The following is an 18171-nucleotide window of genomic DNA, read 5'->3' on the forward strand; positions in this document are numbered from 1 at the left end:
ACTCAAAAGAGTCAGGTAAAAGAAACACCCAGCAATGAAAGATCCAGTTTCATGTTTTCTTCCGTGTGCCCAGCAGGGTGTGTCAACACGTAACGCCCCACCCGTAACGTGCCTCCATGTTTTGTCCAAGCCAATGACAGGACATCCAGATCCTGCCAGGCCGCCTTCCTTCCCTTCCTTCGCATAAGAGGTACCATCACCGATGATGGGAACAGTACGTCAATGCCAGGACTTTGGAAAAAAAGACAGGCGCTGCGGCAGTGGGCAGTGTTGCAGCGTAGTGTGGCACAGCGAAATGTGTAACGCATGCTGGCTGTCAGGGATGAGTTGAATGAAAGCGTAAGCTTGCAAAGCTGAGTCAGAGACTGTTTGCCATACAGCAACACCAAAAGTAGTCGACCCCAATTCCTAATTCTATGTAGATTTTGCTTGCAAACCAGTCTAAACACAAAGTCACCTAGATTCGAATGTGACATTAGTTTCACCGCCCAAATACTTCCAAGCTCCATCTGTGCTATCCCGCCGGAAAGTGCTGGTCTCGTGGAGGCACTGCAGGACATTGCCCTTCTGCCTTTGGCCTTTCTGGTTCACCACTTTGAAGTACGCCGAGAATTGCACTATCCCCTCGCCATCACTGCCATCCTTGCTGTCCAAGATCTTCAAGCGCTGCCATGCAACTGTTCGGAAGGTGGCATGGATGTCCTCAATCATTGTTGAGGACAGCTCGCCGTCTGGAGTTCTGCTGCCTTCCCTTTTTGGGTTTTCTGCATGTACTGTCGCTACCTGCGTTACAACAAGCGGCCAGACCACTAGTATCGACGCCCAATTCACATTGTCAATGCATTGATCAAGGAAGCAGATCAACCAACCAATCCTGCAGTCTGTATTAGCAGATTGAAGAGTAGCTGCGGCAGGCCCTTACCAGAAAGTCTGCATCTTCCTTGACATAGGCGCTGAAGCGTGCTCGCATGAGAGCCTCAGGAGTCGGTACTGCTCCGCCCTCATGGTATGGCTGACAACATTCCTGGAGATATATACACGATCTTCATTTTGTTGCATGATTAGAAAGAGCTGAACATGCGCACCCTCTCCACCAGTGGCATTGCCCCTGCTACATCTCTCACATGAACCAGAGCCGGCTCTCTTCCGCTTTGCTAGTAAAGAACCATTCTGAATCATCTAGACCTAGTTTAAACGCACCATGTATGATTTGCCTGAGCTGCATGGGCACATACTGCGGTCCCTTTCCCATATGGGGACCTGCTCAGTCTTCTGGCCCTTCTTCTGTTGAGGTGCTGGCTTCGTCTTCACACCAAAGCCTGCACCCAGGTGGAACCTCACCTTCGGGTCGTGCCAACAACTGCATAGTAGTCTCGCATATGTCAGCACAGGATAGACAAGGACCAGCTTACCTTTGAAGGCAGCAGCAGTCCTGAGCAAGGTTAGTCTTACCTTGTGCAAGCGCGGTGCGGTCTTGTGCCCTGCCACAGTAAAGCAGACACGTAATCCGGAATCTTAGCAGTAGTCTAAGATTTTACTTGATTGCTCGAAAGGAACTCTCCTCTGGATCTGTTTTTACCTGAGTGCAACGTAGAGAACATGTGGAAACACGGCACAGTCGTTGAGCTATTGTTGTGCCAAGTGATTTGAAAAGTCATAGTTTGCAACCTTGCGATCTTGCAATCACGTCTTCAACATCTCCGGTGCAAAGAAAATCTCAATGCAACGCTTCATGCCAACAGAAAATCATGTCCAAGACGGCCTTCCGCACGGTCCATGACTTGTGTGAACGACATGGTGAGGGAAAGGGCAGAATTGACAAGTCAATTCACGGGTGTGCATGCTCCAGATCATGTACTCGGACGCTGAGCTACTCATTCGGCTGAACCTCGCCGAGTGCCAAACTTGGTCAACGGGCATTTGCAGTGGTGGTCAATGGCATTCTTGTGAACGGGGCATGACATGTAGTGCACTTGATAACACAATGGCTCTACTTAAGGATGTGTGATTACATGTACAGTGCGCTGACAGCCGATGGGCGGGCACGCACTGCGCCCTGGCAAGGAGACACTTATTTCCAGAGTGCATCCGATGCGACAGAGTCTGGACTCCTCGGAGGACTATGCTAGTATTCACATAACATGATCTGTACTGGCAGTACAAGTCCTACGGGCCTTGCCTAATGCTGCAAGCCCAAACATTACCAGACTGCCTCTATCTCACATCAATGACAGGCAGCAGGACATGGCGAGCCACTGCCCCTCGCTGCAGCTGGCCTGGCCTGGGCCCAACCCAGTCTGCATAGCTCTCCTTGTCCTCAAGCATGCAGTCGCCTCCGCTCCACTCTGCGCGGCGAATCCGAGCGCCATCGCCAAAATACGACACTGCCAGCGCCATCCGGGGAGGGCTGTTCAGGGGCTGCGGCGGCGCATAATGGAGCAGCCAGCCGTGGTGCCAGCTCACATCCCCTAGCTCCATCCTCCCTACTCGCATGACACAGGTGTCAGGCTGGAGATGCATGCACTCCCCAAATGCCTCTGCTACAGGAATTTGGCCCCGGCTGGCAGGGAGCAGTATGATTACTGAGCACCGTGCTGACGGTTAACCGTCAACGTTGATTAGGTGTCGCATGAATCTGGCATGTCCATCAGGGGGTGGGACTGTGGCAACCTGCAGCTTGTCTGCAGACGCACCTTGCCTCTGGCAGAAACAGCGGGTAATGACAACTATAATAGTAAGAATAGGAAGCTTCTGGTGACGGCAATTCTTTTTACGATGGAAACAGCGGGCGGGCCCCTCACCTACAGATCTGATTTTGTAGCCTCTGTCGCTGAGGTCCCTGCTGCTGCCGTCCTTTTGCGCGTGTACCGCAATGTCTCGGTGTGACCCTTCCGCAAACTCCAGCCCAGAGTCTCCCTCTTTCTGTTTCAAGACCGCATACAACCTCATCCTTGACTTTTCCTCAACATTCCAGACCCAAGTGGTGCACGAGGTTTGCACAGCATTAAAGTTTGTGGGAGGAGGGTCCAGACCTTGAGGGGGCGCAGAGGGATCCAGGCTGTGACAAAGGAGTTGGTATCCAAGGGCGAGATGGGCAGGTCAGAGTGCCAGTTGGTAGGGGTGAAGCCTGGCTCTTTCACAAACACACAGTCCTGGTACACGCGAACTCGCCTCTCCCCTAGCAGCTGTGCAGCCACAGACGCCAGGCGCCTACTGGTCACCAGGCTCCGGATAAGCTGCACCTCTCTGCCGCAGACAAACCACCTCTCAACATGGAGACATTGTTTATCGAGCCCCAGCTTCTGGCAAAAATTGACGGAAGGGCCACAGACATGGCGACAATCAGAGACTGTGCGTCACCTGTGCAGGTTGAAGTGTTGCATAAAGCCCAGTTCCTGGCTGTGCCTCTTCAGATGCCGGAGGGCCTGCTCCTTGCTGTGGACCGGCACATGCTTGTCAGCAGGGAGCAGCACCCTGATCCGATGACTCAGCGCAACCAATTGCCTGTTATCAGCTTCCCTCTGCACTGCGCCATGCAGAGCAGTGACTTGTGCCCCATCAAGCAGAGAACGCGTGCAGATGTGTCCCAGACGCTCAAAATTCAGCAGCTGCGAATCCGACAACACTCGTGGAGACGCTGCTGCATCAAAAGGGTTCTGGTTCCCAGACACAGTGCTTGCTACTGCAGTGGCTGAACCAGCCTCGACATGGTCTGACAATAGCAACTGCACATCCAAGTCACGAGGAGCCTTCTGTCTTGGTGGCTTGCTTCCCCTTCGTTTTCCAAGAATTTGATCTATTCTATTCCTATTCTGGTCATGAAATGCACTTTCTTGCTTGAAGGCGCGACACACACATTTTCGCAACACCAGTGGTAATTTATGTGCTCCTCTACGTTTGAATAGTACTATATCAGGTTTGCAATCGTGAAATTTTGTGCTCATATGAAACGCTGATCAACAGGTCTCGAATATTGAACTGCAACAGGATCGGCAGTCACCGCAGCCTAATGCGTCCAATAGAGACAGCAACATATAGTACGATCAAGGAGCCGAATGTCCGAAGCTGCTGGCCAGGACTAGTGCCTTGCATGTGGCGATGACTCCGCATCTGTCATTCGCCATATTCAGACGGCGTTCCTTCCAGGCGGTGTTCAATGATGATCTTTGGGGAAGAAAGAGATGCTTTTGAAAGCACCCAAGCCTATCTGGTGGTAGAATAAGCCCATCCCAGGTATTTATGCCTGAGAAAGCTGGGCGCTGAGTCGCAACAAAAAAAGAGAAGCACACCTTGGATCATGTTTCGGAACACTTTCCAGTCCGGTTTCCTCTCGATCCTCTATTCTTTGGGCAGCACACCTCTAGAAATATGGCAAGCCAACGGTAAGTCGATTTATGGTGAAGATCACCGTGTAGTTCACTGTTGACTATTTCTGTGGTGACCAGATGGTCTACATTTAGAACATGCCTTCCTTGGAGTTCTGCAACTCCATCCAACAGTGGCATGCAAGCACATGTGTGTGTCTACAGTTCGTAATGGACACATCAAGCGCATCACCGATGAGGATATTGCCAGCAGCGTGCTAGAAATTTCCGCAGCCAATGTGAGCACAACCTACGTGAGTTGCCCTGCCGACAAAGCCAAGACACTCGGCATCAAGCTGCCCTTCCTCGTCATGATAGTAAAAAACATGCAGAAATTCTTCAGCTTCGAGGTGCAAGTCTTGGACGACAAGAACGTCCGCCGGCGATTTCGGGCCTCCAATTATCAGGTGTGTTGCTGTGGAAACATCCTTACATGCAGATGTATGGTGTATGCTTGATGCCCCACATCTAGCAAAAGTTTTGTATCCACTCAAAGTAATGGCGATTTTCATGTTTAGCACCTTCAGCTTGTCAAAATTTACTGGCTGTTTTGTCTCTCTGCTTTCACCTTGAGGCACCTCATATTTGCTGAATGGCAGGCAAACACACGTGTGAAGCCCTTCATCTGCACCATGCCCATGAGACTCGATGAGGGCTGGAACCAGATCCAATTCAACCTGGCTGATTTCACCAGGCGTGCATATGGTGCGCCCTTGGTTATTACTCCTGAACAGCTGCCCAGTTTTTATTGCAGATGCTGTGCTCTAGGAATCCTGATCTGCTCCTGAAAGGCCTGCTGGTGTCGCAGGCACAAACTACATCGAGACGCTCCGGATGCAGATACATGCAAACTGCAGAATAAGGAGGGTGTACTTCTCGGACAGATTGTACTCAGAGGAGGAGCTGCCACCGGAGTTCAAGCTTTTCCTGCCATCCCAGAAGTGATGGCAAAGCTTTCGATTGCATTAAAGTCCCAGATCTTGTGCCTGAACTATTTGATTTGCCGATAACTTGCCAGTGGTCAACTGATAGGAGCATCGGTACACTAATAAATGTCGGCAACCACTTGAAGTTATCATTTTGGGTTGCCATGCACAGATGGCTGCACCTGTCACACTTTACAAGTGTTACAGCTGTTCAAAGGTTTCCAGAATTCTCTCAAGCAGAAGACGTCTGTCTGGTCCAACGTTGTTAACAGCACACCTGCTGATTAATACCAAGGATGAAGGGAACTTCATCAAGTACATCTGTGCTAGCACGACAATGAAAAAAGCTAGGAGCATTACCAACAGCTCACAAATAACACATGTCCTTTACAGGATCACTCAAAGCAGTCTAAGATGATCAAAATTACGAAAGCGTCTCAGAGTTCTTCATTTATAAATACCGGTGCACGTCCATGCGATGCTCATCCCACACAACAGCCCTGCCTCATCTTGAGTAGGCGCTGTATCCCTGCAACCCCAACAAACTGATCTCACACACTGGCACAGTGGGGCGGTGCAGACATATTGAAAGTCACAGACACGATCCAAGTCAAAAACTCATGAAACCAAAAGGTCAAGCACGACAGGGGAAGCGGCCGCACCGGCTGCTGTTGGGGCTGCATCGGGTAGCCTGAAGCTGCAGGCCACTGCTGCTGACCATACGCCTGTTGCGGCTGCTGCTGCTGCTGCTGCTGCATTACTGCTGACCAGTCCGAGCCCTGCGACCCGCCATACTGCGCGCCAGGATAGGCTGGCGGTGGGGGCGGAGGTGGCAGCGGCGGCTGGGCCGAGCGCGACTGTGTTGCGCGAGGCTGCGCGGCCGGCGCAGCAGGCGCTGAGTCCCTGTTGACCACCGGCTGCTGCTTGAACAGGCCGATCACACTGTCCACCTTTGACCGCACCTGCGCACAATGACAGCACATACACATCCGTGCGCTTTCAAAAGCCTATCTCAGCATCCAATCCGCCAGAGCTTGCATCCCAGTCTCTCCTATTGCAAGCTGGCCATGACATATCATCCTTCCTTGACCATCGCAGCTCATACAGGGTGAAAGGAGACATATTACAGTCCCAGCAGCAAATTAAGTGGAAAGAGGCTGAGAGGTGCACTGCAGCAGGGCCGTTAGTGCACGGGAAGCACCTCGTGGCGGAAGTAGAAGCCGTCAGGGGTGACGGTGAAGTACTCGCGGTGGGGGTTGGTGTTGATGATGTAGCCCAGGTAGAAGGTGCCGGGCGTGTCCAGCTTGCAGCCCAGCAGGTAGACAGCGCCCCCCTTTGTCTGCGCCTTCTCCGCCATCAGCTGCTCCTTCAAGCCCTCATGCCCCTCCCAGTACCCCTCCCTGTACTTCCTGCAGTGCCCAGGCAGACAGCCTCCATTCATGCGAGCCCAGCAAGAAGACAAGAACTCTGGAGGGTGATTGCTGGCTCCTTGGCAGCTGCCGCTTGCAAGGGACCCTAGCTTCTGCTTAATGCCGGCTCGCATAAGTTCCCAAGCACAGACTTTGGCTACGGGACATTGGGAGGCGCCTGCAGACGTTGTCCCCCCAGGGACTAGAGAATTGTTTGCACGCAGGTCTCAAGGCTCTGCTGTGTGCTCGAGGGGACGGGGAGGTCAGGCAAAGTTGTAACAAAAGTCTAGCGGCGCAGGCTTAGCAATATGACTGGTCAGTGCAGAGCATGCAGCTGCGCACGCGTGGCGTAGATTATACGGTTTGCTGCATGCGAACCGGCTGCCTAACAGTGGACATCATGATTGCTGACTTGGATGCAGCAGACTCACCTGTGGCGCATGACCTGCTTGAGGTTGGCGACAAGGGGATCTGCGAAGCGAGCGAGGATCTCGTCCAGGTCCTCGTACTCCTCAATGCGGCCCCCCGTCAGCGTGATGCTGAGCGGGCGGCCCAGGCGCAGGTGCGCGCCGACGCCCTCCTCCTTCTTCCCCTCCCGCACCTCGTGGTGCATGTACACCGGGGTTCCCTGCCCGTCCGGCTCGCTCCCGTGCACCTGTGCCAGTGTCAACTGGAGTGGTTCGCACGTAGGCACTGGCTTCAAGAATTCCTAGTCTCTACTCTTCATGTGTTGGTGACTTTGCTGTTTCCAACGTTGTTCCGAGCTCTGCAGTCCCTGTTAGCAGCTCCATTTAAATTTGGGCAGGCATTAACAATGATGGCCCCAAACTCTCAAGTCTCCTCTAAATTGGGCGGACTAAACACATGACTGCATTTTGTTCTGGCAACGGCTGAATCGTCACCTTGATGCATGATATCGCATTGCGGATGTCCTCAGCTAGCCACAAGCGACGGGAAAAATAACAGGATGAAGGTGGAAGAAAGATACCCCAGTTGCCGGAGCCTTCATGTCTCTGCCATAGCAGAGAGTTTGCTACAGCCCGGGAAAAGCTGTCAGACGGCCGTGTGATCATCACTCAGCCGGTGGAGTCAAGTGGAGTGTGAAGGGTATTGCCCACCTTGATGGTGAGGGTGATCTGGGTGATGCCGCGGGAGGAGGGCCGCAGCAGGTAGGAGCCCACGGCCGCGTCTTTCAGCAGCTCGGTGGCCTGCGGCGCGTTGACGTTCTTGAAGTAGGGGTGCCGGATGGGGCGACTCACGATTTGCCGCGAGCGCTGCGCCTTGGCTTCCGCCACCGCCCGCTGCGCCTTCTCCGCCTCTGATAAGACGTAGTAGTAACTGCATGCATGCATGCACACCCTTTCATGCACCCTCTCTGGCACTGAAAGTACTGCATGCTACCCAGACGCTTGTCCGCGCTGATGGCCTTGAGATGGTATGCTTGATTGCAGGTGCAATGTCCCCTCAAAGAGGTGGGCGTTAGTGATGGCAAGCACCAAATGCTGCGCTAAGACAACAGCTTGAGAGGTAAGGCGATGCTTGGATGCCAGAGTGGGGCTGTGGAGGTCAGGGGGCCCAGCTGCAAGAATTATTCAGAGGGGCCGGGAGCGCGCACTTGTCGTTCTTTGCGCAGTACTCCTTCTCCCAGGCGCTGTCGTTCATGAGATCGTTGGAAGCCGTTGTCAGCTCCACCACAAATTGTGTGGGCGTCACCAGCTTTATCCTGCAACACCCGTGCTGCACCCTCAGTGCAGAGGCACCCTTGCTTTGAGGAAAATATTCTTTCAATGCTGCTAACCAGGTGGTAGCATGGTACACAACTGTGCAGTGGGAAGCGACAATGGGCGCTTCCTGATCACAGCAGAAGCATGCATGCCATAATTCTAACTCCAAAAAAAAGTCAAGCATGGCGCACCGGGCGGTGATGGTTTGGCCGCGCTGCATGCGGTCGGCCGGGGAGATGTCCTCGCCGTTGGACGACACGTCGCCGCGGCGCACAATGCCCTCGACGCCGCCGAAATCCGTCAGCCGCACGCGCGCGTCGTCGCGCCCGGACGACATCACCGTCGCCGTCACCAGCCGCCCCGGCTTGAGCGTCTCCGGCGACTCCCCCGTCAGCAGCCAGAAGGCCTGATCGTCCTGCAGTGTACAGGATAGACGCAGATCAGAATCGCAGACAGAGTCAAGGACATCGATACGCCATGGTGAGGAGACAAGCTAAATCACATCAAGGACAACAATTTTTGGAGAACTTACAGGAAGGTAAGATGCCAAAGCAACAGCACAATATCTGTAGGAACAACGCGCATTGCATGCAGGTTGTGTTGCTGCTATGAGGTCTGCATTATTGTAAAGGCTTCCGCTCGCTCAAGCCAGGATCAAGGCGAGGTGCTGGACTCTCACCCCCATGCGATCAGCCTCCACTCGCAGCTCTCCGTTGGGCTGCACCAGCTCGAAGCAGATGTCCCGCAGCGTGCTGAGCGGCTTGCCCAGTGAGGCATCATCCTTGAACCGCTCCAGCACATCCTGCACTTGGGTGATAGAAATGGTTAGGGGAGTATGTGATCGGTTTCTGAACAAAGGGATATATTTGTTGATTCAAATTCCCAGTGAGTCCGCAGCAAGGCAGATGCTGAGGAACGACAAGCATGCAGCGTTTGCTCTTCCGTGGCATGAACTTGGGGCTGCCAGATACCTGCCTTCAACGCCATGTGATTGATTGCCCCATCTACAGGTCACACTGGCGCCTCTACAAGTGCATTCATGGCAGAGGAAGGGGCGAGCGGCGCACCATGAGGTTGAGGGACTCGATGAGCTGGGGCTTGGAGAGCACGCGGTCGACGGCGTGGGTGTCACCGTTGCGGGGGTCGGGCCGATCAGAGCCGAGGGCAAGCTGCGCGAGGCAGGCGGTGGTGTCGTAGAAGGAGGGGTGCACGCGCGTGTCGTCCAGGGGCACCATGTCCGCCGTCCCCATGTCCTGCCCGCTCGCCGCCACGCGGATCGACCCCGCGCAATTCCTGCGCACCACATATCCCTTCTTACCACTACTGTACGTGCCCAACCAAAGCAAGTTCTGGGCACTGGGCAGTCATGTCACATGGGGTCTTCTGGGGAATTGTGCTTGAAGAAGATGCTTCAAAAGACAACTTGTTTGTATACACCAATGACGCCAAGCAAAATGGCAGATCATCAGTCTCAAAAGGTACCATTTGCCGGCAGATGGTCCTTTGACATCTAGGGCAGTTAGGGGGGAGCAAGTGTATGAGGTGCCCTCCATGGTCAACAAGCACACCTGAAGACGTTTTTTCCGAGCACGCCAAACTCCTTCCACATGTCGAGGCGGGTGGTGACGTGCTGCTCGCGCTGCACGGTGCGCAGCAGCGCCTGGGCCTTGCGCGGCCCCAGGCCCGCCACAAACTGCATCGGCGCCGCCTGCCACGCGTTGTGGGCCACCCTGTTTATGTCCACGCCCACCTGCGTGGTCAAGGCTTAGTCACGCCGTTATCCACACATATGAACAACCCTGGAAGTGGGTCTCTCCCCCATTCACTGCCGCAACTGGTATGACACACAAGAGTGAGGAGGTTTGAGCTCTGCAATGTTGAAAGACTGGCTGGTCTTCAGAGCTCGTTCAAGGGTCAGTGGCACAGCAAGAGCTGCAGCTAAATGAGGAGAGGGCTGCACATGGGATGCAGAGCAGGGCACCTGGTTGGTGGCAGTGATGCAGATGCGCTCGGCGACGGCGAGCAGGTCCTGCTTGGGCAGCAGCTCCTGCAGCGGGTGCAGGTTGGCGCCCAGGATCTCGGCCGAGGGGCCGCACAGCGACGCCAGCACCGCCAGAGGGTCCAGCGCGCACCTCGCCAGCGCCACCTGTTATTTATCCCCAAAACAACCTCAGGGAGTAAACTGTAAAACAAAGATCGAGTCCACAATGCCAGATGCAAGTGCCCTACTGAAGCCACATATAACCCACATCGCCCTCAAAATCAGCCGTTCCAGCAGCCCTTCCACAACTATGTCAAGTGCTCACACAGTGCATTGTTCATTTTCTTGTTGATATACAGGACGCACAGGTTGACATCCTTGTGCAGCAATGGTATCCTTGCCCCATTTGCGACTGGGGGACAAGTGCACATTCAACTGCCCATCACGCTCAGAAGCCTGCTAATGCCATGAACGAAACACATTCACGGGACGCATGCAGGTATTGTTTTGTGCAATATTTGGACACTCACCGCGCGGCGCACGAGGGGCGGCTGGTCGCCCATGTCCTGCTGCGCGGCGGCGGAGGTCTGCCACAGAGCGGCCAGCGTCTCGTCCGCGTACACAATGTCTACGTCGCCGACATCGGAGCGCGTGATGAACTGCGGGTGGTGCTCCAGAATGTGGTCCATGATCGCGCGCAGATCGCCGTGCAGCTGCTTGCAGTGCAGATTCGTGGCTCCCACCAGCACCACGTGCGGCCGGTGCTCCAGGATGAAGTCCCTGATGCGCTCAGCATCCTTCACCTGCACCGGCAACCATGGCTTGTCAAGTCTGCGCCAACGCAGTAGGTTCGGGTGTTGACATTGCAGAAGCTACGACAAACCACCTGCAGATGGTCTCAAAGATGCCATATCGTTGTATTTATAAGTGCAGGTGCTCACATTGCAACTCATCAGAAGCAATCCCATAATGACAGGGAAGTGTAACAGACACAGATTCGGAATGAACTGCAAGGAATTAGGAAAAGCTTGGGAATTAAACGAGCAGGCCTCTGATTTATGACTGCTCATTATCAGGTGAACATGGGGTTGAGGAGGGTGCACAGGCAGCCCCACCTTGCTCTGGTCTATGAAGAGGCCGTCGCGGCTGTGGCGGATGGGGCCACTGAGCTGGCCGGCAAAGAGGATGTCGCTGAGCTGGCCGGCGTCGTCTAGCATGGCGAGCGTGGTTGCCGGGTCGCCCGGGCCCCAGCACACCGCCATGAAACGCCGCCGCTCCACCACTTCATCATCCTCCACCGTCCTCACCTGCTCACATGGCACGCCAGGTTTCAGACAGCCACACACATCTCTGCATTGACGGTTCCGGCATGCCTTCTGCCAAAAGACTTGCATGCTTGTGTTTGCACCATCAGGTTTTCCTCCTGCAAGTGAAAACCAGCATCATCCTGCGCTTCACATGTTTTCAAGCGTTATTGGGGATTTCAGCACCATGCCAACAGCAGCAGAGCCCCTCCCAAGATCCTTACCAGTCGGCTTGGGGAATGGCCAGGGGAGGAGAAGGCATCTCTTCCTTTTTGAGCGTTATGGCAGGGTGAGAGGTGGGTATGCGCGCCTGCAGGGGGGCGCGGCTGGCGTAGCCCCAGAGCTTGTCGGCGACGTGGTGCAGCGCGGCGTGGCGGGCGTCGGCCAGCAGCCGGCCGCGCAGCTCCAGCGCAAACGCCGGCAGCAGGCGCTGCTGCACGGCCTCGTGCAGGATTGCCATGCGCTGCTCGTTCCACGCGTTGGCGCTGATGGACGTCCCCGGGGACACATAGAACTCCGCCAGGGACTTTATCAGATCGCCCTCCAGCTCTTCTTCTGGCACCTGTGCGCATGTATAACTAATGCACGGTTGACTAACCCAAACCCAGAGTGGTAATGATGCAAGCAATGCCCGTGACCAAAAGTGTTCATATCAGTATTATTGTCTTACCACTAAAATTACTTCTATATATTTTTCAGGTTTTCAATGCAGAGAACTAGGTGCGCCGGAGCAGATTTGTATGGTAGCGATCCAAGCGAGCAAATATTGCCAGTGGAAACATGCCAAAGGTAGGCGCTCAATCAGTACTCTGCAGAAAAGCTCCCCAATGCTCGGTGCGGAAGCCATTGCTTGCTTGGGACAAACACAGCAAGACAGCTGTGCTGAGCTGTTTGCACCCTTGTCAAGAATGTGCCCAACTGGGTGAGACTTCTGTAGGAATCAACGTAAGGCACTGTGCACAAGGGAGAGACCAGGCAGAGCCTGCACCTCTATGCTAACTGTGAGCAGGCTCTCCTTCTCGGCCTGCACAATGCAGAGGAAGTCCTCCTCGCCCTCGAACATGTTGACCGGCTTGTTGCGCAGGCGCTTCACACGGCCGTATTGGTGGAATGCATCTATGATCGTCTCGCCTTGCGGGGTCGGCTCTGCAAATCACCACACAGCGCTCCCTTGACACGCACTATAAATTATATCCCATGCAGGCCAAGGGCTTCTCTGCTTACAGCAGACAAGTTGCAGGCAGACTGATGCAAGGAAGGATTAACAGCTTTGCACGTATGTTTTAGAGCTGCCAGGAAGGCTATTTATGCAATGAGATAGGCAGCAGAAGCACATGCATGTGAGTGGTTGCAGTGTTCCCACCTGTGCTGATGACAGCCGCTGGCATGAACTTGTTGCGGACAAATCTGCGCACTTCGGGCTCCGCCACCACTTCACTGACGGCCATCTGGCGCGCGCCGTGCAGCAGCGCTTCTGGTGAGTCAAAGGCAGAGCCCTGCGCATGCAACCCCACAGATCGACTTCTCGCATATCAAAGATCTGCCTCATGAGTTGTACCTGTTGCCATAGAATTGTGACCTAGACATGCATGTCCTGTTGCTCAATGTGGCCTCTCAAACATGATGTGCAGATCAAAATGATCGGCACACTAAGGCTGTGCACGTCTCGGGCAGCTATTCAACAGGGCAGTGAGAGCGCACCGGGACCACGTGCTCTGCCGCAAACTCCTCGGGCATCATCCTGGGGTCAATACAATCATGCTTCTTGTACTGGCTCTCCAGATTCTCCCCAAGCTCCTGTGCGCTGATGACCATCTCCCGCACCACCGGCTCCAAACCAGCCTGTGACAATTACAATACGCACATGCAATTCCCGGCATTTGCACTGATTTAATGACAGACAAAAGAGATCAGGGAACAATGAGGGCATCTTGAGCAAGCGTGCAAGAGAACGAACACATGCATGCCGACCTTTCTGAGTGTCTCGTATGCCGAGATCTTTTTGGGCCGGCGGGTGAGGGGCGCCTGGTCATCAATATTCAGGTCGGCGATGCCCTCGGCCAGCTCAGCGGCCTTCAGCTTGTACTTGGCCTCCACATCTGCCACCTCCTGCTCACACCAACGCGGACGGTATGACAACAAGGCACCATGGCGATTTCGAAATCGATGCGCTGGTGAATTGTGCGCTCAATAAATTTTCAAGCCAACATACACCTCTCGCATCCCAGCCCCCTCAATGCCTGGCACAGCAGAGGAGGCAGCACAGACTCCAGACAGGAAACACCTGGATAGAACCATGTGCAAAAACACAACAGGAATGGTTTGGAGAGAACAAGGTGCAACAGCAGGAACGAAGAGAATAGAACAAGGTGCCAGAACAGGCGCGCCCACCTCAGGGCTCTCGGCCTTGCGGAGGGTGTCGAGCAGGCGGTCGATGGTGAGCTGAGCGTTCTCTGGCGCGCGTTCAAGGGCGTCCTGGTAAGCCCTCTCACGGATCTCCTTGCGCCGCGCCAGAGCTCGCCACCTCATCGCCATGCTGTGCACGTACCACAGCACGTCCCACCGCCGGATCCTCCTGTGCTTCGCCTGCAGCAATCCCACAGCACATAGTTCATTCCTTGAAGCTTTCATCCACACACAGCAAACCCCCACAAGATCAACCCGCCAGTGTGCCATCTCCAGCAAATTCCTTTCACAGAGACAGATGCCTCCAATTTCATCGAATACCGGCAGGCACTCCAGCTCTACATATGGGTACTTTCTAGGAGCTTATCGTGTGCGTATCAGAACGCGCATCACCTGCACGACGCCGACCGGCATTTCCGGCTGCCGCTTCTCCTGCCGCCTGCGCGACTCATCTTTGCTCGTCACATTTGGAACATCCCCTTTCCGCATGGCCAGCAGCTCATCCGCCACCTGGGCAAGCCACATCCCACATATACACTTAGCCAAAAGATATTGCAGCACGTGCTGACACGCATGCTTGCATGCATGCAGGGACGGCGGCCATGCGCACCTGTTTCCTGTACTGGGCGATGTAAGGGACTTCGAAGTGGCTGTCAAACATGTCGGCCAGAACATTGGTGATGTTCTGCTTCAGCTTCTCCTGGGCCTGGTCATCCGTTAGCCATGCCTTGAATGCTCGCACACTCCTCCGCTCCCGGACCGCCCTGCACCACCCTGTCTTGTCATATTCTAGATCTCCCTCTGCGCTGCCCTTAAATTGACGCCTTTGAACTTTCATACTCAAAGTCATCACCGGGAGTGTTATAAAATGCCACATGGCAGTGTCTTGCTGGAGGAGTTTAGCTGTATCGGCAAGATCGTGCAAAATGTCATGCGGTAGCACACACCTCTCTCCTCTGGACAGGTCAGTGAGACCTTCCTTGATTTCAGCATCGTTCCACTCCAGGCGCCCATCAGGCGGCGGCCCATCCACCTCCCGCCTTCCCAGGCACAAAATCTCCGTCTCGAACTGCTTCTCGCTGCTGCGCGCCCCCACCAGGTGCTCATGGATCCACCTGCCAATCCAGCACGCATGCACCCTCAGCACGGCTCCTGGTAACCATAGACTTGAGCATCTCCCATGAGCCTTTGTTTTGGCTCCTGCATCAGGATGCAGCTGCAGACAGCATGCACCAAAATAGGTGCAGCGAACCCTGCATAAGGAGGGGAGGGGTAGCATGCTGACGAGCTATTGAAAGTTTGTGCGCTTTTCACAGATAATCCTGCACCAGAAGGGATGCCCTGCGGACTGTGGGGGACTGGCGGAGAGGACACTGTCTCCAGGTCCCCAGGTCCTGCCCTCTGTTTCCCCTCTGTCTGCTCCTTGTGGAGTCAAAAGAGGGGTGTGGATGGAAGAGACCAGTGGCGCCCGCAGCGGCCGCGAGGCCAATCGACCCTGATAGGTTTGTTGCTGATCACCCTGCTTAGTTTCCTCCATCACACCATCTTTCAGGGGCATTAATTATATATATTACACTAAGCCAAGTGATCACAAGGGCAGATTGACTGAAAGTCGAATCGCCAAAAGCACGCACTCGGCGCAGGCGCGGTGGTCGGGGTTGTCGAGGGGGATGGGCGGCCGCAGCTGCTCGCGCTCGGGCAGGTCGGTGGCGCGGATGACGTCATCCTCCGGCCGCAGCATCGCGCGCGCCATCAACTCCGGCTCCACCGCCTCCGTCACCTTGCGCATCGCCCGCGCCTGCCGCCTCTCCTCCTGCCGCCGCGTGCAGCGGTGTGTCACGTCAGACGAGGGATAACCCAGGACATGCACTCTGTGTGCAGTTGCTGGAGCAGCCTGTATCTCCTGATGCGCCGCGAGACCGCGATGCTGGCTGCGACACGACAAACTTGGCAGAACAGATCACACCAGCCAGGGCGCATGCTGCAGCCAATGCATGGAGTTTTCACAGAATGAGAGTCTCAATTTGAGACTCTCAAAATTATAGCAAGTTCATGCTTTGATGTCTACAAACATATTTAAAGGAAGTGTTGAGTCAAAATAAAAGTTCTCACCAGCTCCCTCTGGCGCTCCTCTGCCTCCTCATCATCATAGTCTCCTTCCAAAATAGCATCATCCTCCCTGTCATCATCCTCCACCACCTGCCGCCTGCGATTGCCATACTCCTCCAACAAATCACTCACGTCCCCAAAGATCTCCTGCGCCTCCTGCAGCACACGTCCCCACTGGTCAGCCTTTTTTCCCATACTGGCACAACCGTATGACAGCCTGCCAAGCAAGCTTGCAGCGAATCAGAGCTGCAGGAAACCCACCATCAATGCTAGTTGACATCCTTCGAAACTGCACCTTGCCAAGCCTAATATTCCCTCGCAACAAGGCAGCCCTCAGGGGTGCGACTCCAACATTGACTTCAGCTGGACAACCATTGGTATGAGGTGGTCGGTGCGCACATGGAAAGCGGCTGAGGAGATGCCCGGGGGCAGACCCTGCGCGCGCTCCCGCCGGCGCCGGCGGCCCTCGCCGGGCACACCCCCCTCGTCATCGTAATCCAGGAAGTCTGCAAATTCATCCTCCTCCTCCAGGCCGTCATCAAAATCCCTGTCCTGCCGCTGCTCCTGCCTCGGCGCCGGCGCTGCCACATCATCATCATCCTCGTCCTCAAGACCTGCCACGACAGTCAGAGCTTTAGAGGTGCAACCGAACAAGCATATGAGAGACGAAACGATCAGAATGAAAACTTTGCTTTGCTTTGTATGGTACTCCATTGTATAACGCACCTCCTGAGTATAGACAGCAAGGGTAACGATTTGGCAAGTGGCACTGCCACTGCGGCGGGGACCATTACCTTCATCCTCAGGACCAAAAAGGTCTTCCTTCAGCCGCTCGGCAGTAGTCCCCTGGCCTGTGTCTGCCAGCTTCCTGATGCGCTTGCGCTGCTCTGTAGGCCGCGGCGGACGCAGGCCCTGTCATGCAGTCACCAGACAGCGTCAGTCACATTTTGTTTGGCGTCCCAATGCATAGACTTCTCACATCCTTTCACAGAATTTCAATGAGACAATGGGACAGTCAGGCACGCACAATGAGTTCATAGTCCTCTTCGTCTAGCTCAGCCTCCTTTCTTCTCTTGCGCCTCCTCCGCTTCCTCTCTTCCTCGGTGCCCTCCTCCTCTCCTTCCTCATCTTCTTCATCCTCGTCGCCTACCAGGAACTTGTCGTCCATGTCATATTCGTCCTGGCCCTCCTCCTCTTCATCTGACGAGTCCTGAAGGTCCTGCATCAGAATTGCACCTCAGCACAGGACAGCTGCACCTCAGGGAAGGACAGGCTTCAGGCCAAACAGCTCTAAATTCGGTGGTGATCTGAACAGCCCCCCACCGATGTAAAGGCCATTTCCAGGGCTGAATATGCAGCAAACTGGAGGCCAACAAAGCTGCAGCAGCTTTGGAACAGTTAAGTGCAATCCGTTGGACTTTTGCACACCCAGAAGACACATCTCTGCACCTCAAGAGCTAGGCAGGAATATCGAACCTCTCCATTTTTCTCTTGTTCCTCCTCCTCTCCGCCATTATTGGCACCTTCTTCCTCATTGAGATCCTCGTCAACGGCATCTTCTTCGCCCAGACCGTCGTCGCTTGCATGGGCTTCCTCCAGTTGCTGGAGTGTTTTCCTCACAACATCCTCCTCGTCTGAATCTTCTAGGTCTGACCTGCCGTTCATGCTGCTGATTGTGCTGAGTTTTCTGATACAAGGATGTCCCTTGATCTATCCTATTGAAGTTATAGTTCGATGTAGATCGAGATACAGGTACTTATATGGTCTGCAATCGAGAGCAACCCTTCAAATCATCATACTTCTAAATTCTTTAAACAGCAGAAAGGATGTTTTCAGAGGAAGAACAAGGAAAGTATGAGGAATAGCATCAGTTGGGAAAGCATGCAAAGGAGAAAAGGGGGGCCCGTGCCTAAATTCGAGGGGACCCTGCTGATATGAGTGTTTACTA

General features: G+C 54.5%; 4 protein-coding genes across 4 annotated transcripts; 1 reads left to right on the forward strand and 3 right to left on the reverse strand.

Moving 5' to 3' along the window:
• Positions 1-453: 453 nt before the first annotated feature.
• COCSUDRAFT_36835 (hypothetical protein) lies at positions 454-1601 on the reverse strand (the record flags this gene model as incomplete). The annotated part of the gene is made up of 5 exons (XM_005647232.1): positions 454-783; positions 923-1024; positions 1201-1319; positions 1413-1481; positions 1580-1601. The coding sequence occupies 5 exons, from the start codon at positions 1599-1601 to the stop codon at positions 454-456; spliced, it is 642 nt and encodes a 213-aa protein (XP_005647289.1).
• A 391-nt stretch (positions 1602-1992) lies between these two features.
• Positions 1993-3944, reverse strand: COCSUDRAFT_29358 (hypothetical protein; the record flags this gene model as incomplete). Its single annotated transcript, XM_005647233.1, has 4 exons — positions 1993-2483; positions 2802-2922; positions 3033-3246; positions 3361-3944. The coding sequence occupies 4 exons, from the start codon at positions 3942-3944 to the stop codon at positions 2215-2217; spliced, it is 1188 nt and encodes a 395-aa protein (XP_005647290.1). The 3' UTR covers positions 1993-2214.
• A 353-nt stretch (positions 3945-4297) lies between these two features.
• On the forward strand, positions 4298-5309 carry COCSUDRAFT_16375 (DUF667-domain-containing protein; the record flags this gene model as incomplete). Its single annotated transcript, XM_005647234.1, has 4 exons — positions 4298-4382; positions 4530-4771; positions 4964-5069; positions 5173-5309. 4 exons carry the CDS (start codon positions 4298-4300, stop codon positions 5307-5309), a joined length of 570 nt encoding a protein of 189 aa, XP_005647291.1.
• Positions 5310-5567: 258 nt separating this feature from the next.
• On the reverse strand, positions 5568-17888 carry COCSUDRAFT_47678 (hypothetical protein; the record flags this gene model as incomplete). The annotated part of the gene is made up of 28 exons (XM_005647235.1): positions 5568-5819; positions 5953-6252; positions 6492-6699; positions 7131-7354; positions 7818-8037; positions 8315-8422; positions 8615-8838; positions 9103-9225; positions 9491-9716; positions 9992-10173; positions 10405-10569; positions 10935-11207; positions 11520-11711; positions 12064-12270; positions 12697-12854; positions 13072-13204; positions 13410-13550; positions 13680-13817; positions 14100-14294; positions 14508-14624; positions 14725-14878; positions 15062-15229; positions 15749-15927; positions 16227-16379; positions 16623-16837; positions 17018-17135; positions 17251-17442; positions 17700-17888. 28 exons carry the CDS (start codon positions 17886-17888, stop codon positions 5796-5798), a joined length of 4926 nt encoding a protein of 1641 aa, XP_005647292.1. The 3' UTR covers positions 5568-5795.
• Positions 17889-18171: the final 283 nt, after the last annotated feature.

The sequence above is a fragment of the Coccomyxa subellipsoidea genome (genome assembly GCF_000258705.1).
Source record: "Coccomyxa subellipsoidea C-169, whole genome shotgun sequence".
NCBI classification, from domain to species: Eukaryota; Viridiplantae; Chlorophyta; class Trebouxiophyceae; family Coccomyxaceae; genus Coccomyxa; species Coccomyxa subellipsoidea.